This window comes from Tupaia chinensis, unplaced genomic scaffold, assembly GCF_000334495.1.
Source record: "Tupaia chinensis unplaced genomic scaffold, TupChi_1.0 Scaffold000434_1, whole genome shotgun sequence".
Lineage (NCBI taxonomy): Eukaryota > Metazoa > Chordata > Mammalia > Scandentia > Tupaiidae > Tupaia > Tupaia belangeri.
This window is the reverse complement of record NW_006159939.1, coordinates 1,067,290-1,071,727: the sequence shown is the minus strand read 5'-3', so window position 1 is coordinate 1,071,727 and position 4,438 is coordinate 1,067,290. Positions and strand designations below refer to the sequence as shown.

The 4,438-nt window shown below is 37.2% G+C and overlaps 1 protein-coding gene across 4 annotated transcripts in view; it reads left to right on the top strand.

Moving 5' to 3' along the window:
• IAPP (islet amyloid polypeptide) overlaps positions 1 to 4,122 on the top strand; it is a 5,996-nt gene extending 1,874 nt beyond the window's left edge. For 2 of the 4 annotated variants that reach the window (XM_027774442.1, XM_027774441.1), the window contains one exon: positions 3,649 to 4,122. In XM_027774442.1, coding sequence (XP_027630243.1) covers positions 3,649 to 3,838 — 190 coding nt within the window. In that variant the 3' untranslated portion in view covers positions 3,839 to 4,122. Of the gene's footprint in view, positions 1 to 3,639 lie in introns of all 4 variants that reach the window. The other 2 variants (XM_006155083.2, XM_006155082.2) reach the window with 1 other exon arrangement.
• The last annotated feature ends 316 nt before the right edge of the window (positions 4,123 to 4,438 follow it).

Here is a 4,438-nt window from a genome sequence, read left to right as displayed (position 1 = left end):
AATCCCAGGAAAACTTTCTTTGTCATCTCAAAGCTTTTCTAGTTCACACAATGTTCTTCTTAGAACTGAACATCATTTTCAATTTGCTTTTCTGAGGATAAAAATAACTTTAAAAGTGACATGAAGTTTCTGATAAGCAGAACAATTGAATGAGGACAGGAAAATTATCAGCATTACGTAGTGTCTATATTTTGGTCTTTTCTTTCATTACATACAGACATTTGCAAAGCATCTTTCCCCAGTATCTCCTTACAGATGTCAGCTCTTCATAGGCTAAACTTCACTCGGAAGAATTCATAAAATTACTATGATCAAATTATTTTCTTACCAGTCTTATGATGCTTTACTTTGAATTGCTATTAGAAGTACTCATAAAATATTCCTCAATTTGCTTTTTAGTGTGTTTCCTGAAATGGATATGTTTGGTCAATTTTTTAAAGGGGAAGGTAATTTATCAACCTGACCTATTGATTAATATGATATTCCATAAATCTCATTTTAAAAAATAAGAAAATCTATGTAGAAATATCTGACATCTTAAACTTCTTTTAAAAAGTAACGTTAATACAGATTTATTATTCAATGTCATTTTCTTCGTACAATTCAATCTCATTTTTTTCAACTTTTATATGTGGTTAAATTGGGATTCAGTGGTAACAAGCTGACTTTACAAATTATACCAAAAAATTACATTACTTTATAACTCATGACTAAGGCAAAAGACATAGTCCAAGATTTGAACTATGAAGTCAGCCATGGGAGATCCAGCCACCTTAATCACCACACCACCTGGCTGGCCTTAAGAACCATTTTTAAAACCCTTGAGACTCCCATCTCAGTGGTGTAGGCCACAGTGCACATGATCAACCCTGAGTTCAGATCTTGAGTGGTCTTGAAACACACAGGACACGTGCATGCCTGAGGTCCTGACCAGGTAGAAGGTGCAGGCAATGGGATCGAAGTGTGCCCAGACCCTGTTGGGGTGCCACTACTTCTCTCTTGAGTGTGCACACACGTATTCTTTCTCCTAAAAGAAATAAACTTTTTTAAAAATCTTAAAACTAAGATGCTGTTAAAGAGAGACAGTTTAAGAGTTGTAGTTTGGAATACTGTTACCAGTGTGCAAGGGCCCTTAAAGTCAGGAATTTTCATGTGTGCACATGCCTATACTTGGTCAGTAGCTTTATTGATTATTCCTAGCTAGGTAGGCAGATGGGCCTTGTCTGAGGAAAAGTACCCAAAGGTGGGGATGGAATGCCTTTCACAATTTCAGCCATCTTTTCCCATCCTAATGACTGTTTTACATAGAATCCTGAAGGTGTTAAGCAATATATTTAGATAAAAAGTTTTGCTTAGTAAAGCAATTCCACAATTTTTCTCAGAGATATTTACCATAGGGTATGTGTGCTCAGAGAGACAGAAAGTGAAAAATCACTGTGGAGGGAGGATGGCCACACTACAATCCCTTCTCCTCCATTCTTCTCTTGGATCTCTGGGGCATGCACACACATGTGCCCAGCACAAGTTTCAAGTCACCAGGTCTAGGACTTGAACCACGGTCAGCGTGTCAGAGTCCAACATCTCGTCATTCTTTTGAAATGCTCTTCGGTCATGCTTACTCCACCTTCAGAGAGAAATAATCAACCAGGTGGTGTGACTCGATCTAGACCAAGTAACTGGATCTCAAAACAGGTTTCCTTTGCCTGAATACTTGGTTTGTCAGTACGCACTCTCACTCAACAAATATCCTGCTCACCTGATGCTGTTAGAAGAATTGTCAATATCTGAAAAGAAATATGGAAAAAAGGAAAACTGTTGCACATAAAAATGTAAGTCATTTACTCAGGTTGTTGTTCTACAGAGATAATAAAATGTTTCCCCACACAGGAGATAAACGCATCCATTTCATCCTAAATGGATGCATATTCACTGACTTCTGGGCACTTGAGGTTATAGCCCCCAAACTGTAACCTTACCTACTTTTCACTTATCCAAAGTTTGACCAGTGTTGTGATGTCCCTGGAGCTGAAAAGGAAAACATTTTCCTAGCTTTCCGAATAATTAGCAAAGGGAAAGCAATGTTGTTATTCTGTATCCATTTCCAATATCCTTTTGAAAAATGCATTGAAACAAAATGTGGTACAAAAGATAGAATGGCTACAAATAAAATGTTTAAAGTAGAAATGTAAGTTAAAATTCAAATGAAATACTTATTCCCTACCATGAATTTTTTGGTATCTATATTGTTATGATGCAATTATTCCAGATGGCTAGAAAAAAAGTAGTGAATAATAATAACAGTGATGTGAAATCTTTTACTTTTAAAGTTTAACATAGTCCATTATTAAAATGGGTACAAGAATAGGCTCTGAGCAGGTGGCAAGAAGAAGGTAATGTTCATCTATCTACGCTAAGAGTAAGAGAACTCCTGAACTACAGTGGTTTGTCAGAGCGTCTGAATAGGACATATTTGATGATCCTTGATCCTTTATAGTCTGACATTTTCTCACTGCTCTAAATTTACTTATTTATTTTATTTATTATGAGAGAGAGAGACAAGCACCCCTGACAGGGCCTCTCGATGCCATGATCCTTTTACCTCAGTCTCCCAGCTAACTGTGCCTCTGAAGCTGGCATGTTCAGGTTGGTTCAGGACCTAACCCTGGGCCTCCCATGTGGCTCCAGCATTGTGCATGCAGTAGTACTCTGCAGCTCACACCATATAACTGGGCTTCTATTTTTAAGTTTATTTGTTTATGTTTTAGAGAGAGAGAAAGAGAGAGAGAGGAAGAGACAGAGGGAAATCTCTTTTTTTATTATACTTCCTTTTGTTAAAGGCATGAGATCTATACTAAGAAAATTTCAAATATATTATATATTATCATTGAATATAAGCACAGATCACTAGAGTTTATTCCTCTTACTTGATTAAGACTCTATGTCTGTTACTTAGTAACTCTGTTTCTACTTCCCCTATCCTTTGGTAACTATCACTCCACTTCTTAATTCATGAATTTGGCTCTTGTAGATATGTCATATAAGTGGAATCATTTATCTTTCTGTGACTGGCTTATTTCACCTAGCACAATGCCCTCAAGGTTCATCTGTATTATAACATGGTGCAGAATTTCCTTCTGACATTTCTGTCTTTACACTCCTGATTCAATGATCTTAGGAAATCTAACAAAAATCAGGAGGGCTTTATTTTTCTTGCAAAGATGTGAGAAGTAAATATTTTTTTTAATTTCCACATATCCCAGGTTACAGATAAACTTTATATTCTAAATCATTTTAATATTTTGGAAAACAAATTTATCAATAAGATTTAGAAAAACATAAGACAAAGGTACTTTTGTGCCGTTCCTATCTGGAATGCATTCTAGATTTCAAAAGAAACACTGAGAAACATGCTGCTGACTATAATGGAAGAGGTTATAACATTTCCTAGGCAAAAAGAAATTTTGTTTCATTATCAAGGTGTCAAAAAAATATATTTTGGTCATCCAAATGCATGTAAAGTAATACACCGAGTTACTTATGTGAAAAGATTTCCTTTGGTTTTCATCCATATGAATTATACTGTGTCACCTGCTATATTCGGTCCCAATGCTAGCTCTTTACTCTTTCCTATTTGTTCAGTATTGCCAGCCATCAGGTGGAAAAACGGAAGTGCAACACTGCCACGTGTGCAACGCAACGCCTGGCAAATTTCTTAGTTCGCTCCAGCAACAACCTGGGGGCCGTTCTTCCACCTACCAACGTGGGCTCCAATACGTATGGCAAGAGGAATGCACTCGGGGTTTTAAACAGAGAACCACTGAATTACCTGACCGTTTAGAGGTCAATGCACCTCTACAGTTCTCACTGTTTTATGTCTAAGTACTCTGATGATTTCCTGTACAATCTAATAGTGCCTTTTTCATTTCAAGTGTGAATGTACAAGTCTGTGTGCCCTATGTCTGTTACTAGTACATATCAATTGTCATGTTAACGATTGTTTTAAATTAAGTAGTAAATGAAGGTCCCATAATTCCATAATAACAAGACAATGTCTTTAAAAAATGAAATGGTTTTTGCTATAGATTTTTCTTTCGAAAGCATAAAAAATGTCTTTTTTTAAAAATATTATTTTATTGGAACCAGCAGTTAGCGTAATGGCTATGTCGCTGGACTCCCACGTAGTCGACCGCGATTCGAGTCCCGGACCCGGTGGCTTAAACTCACGCCGGGCGCGTGTGCGTACGTGCCCAAGATCCCGAGAGGAGAATGGAGGAGAAGGGATTGCGGCGTGGCCATCCCCCCTGGGGGGTGATTTCCTGCTTTCTATCTCTCTGTCTCTCTCTGTCTGTCTGGCGAGCGCACGCGCCCTATAGCAAAAACCTCTCACAAAAAAAAATAATAAATAAAAAATTATTTTATGACCTGAGTTTTTAAAATC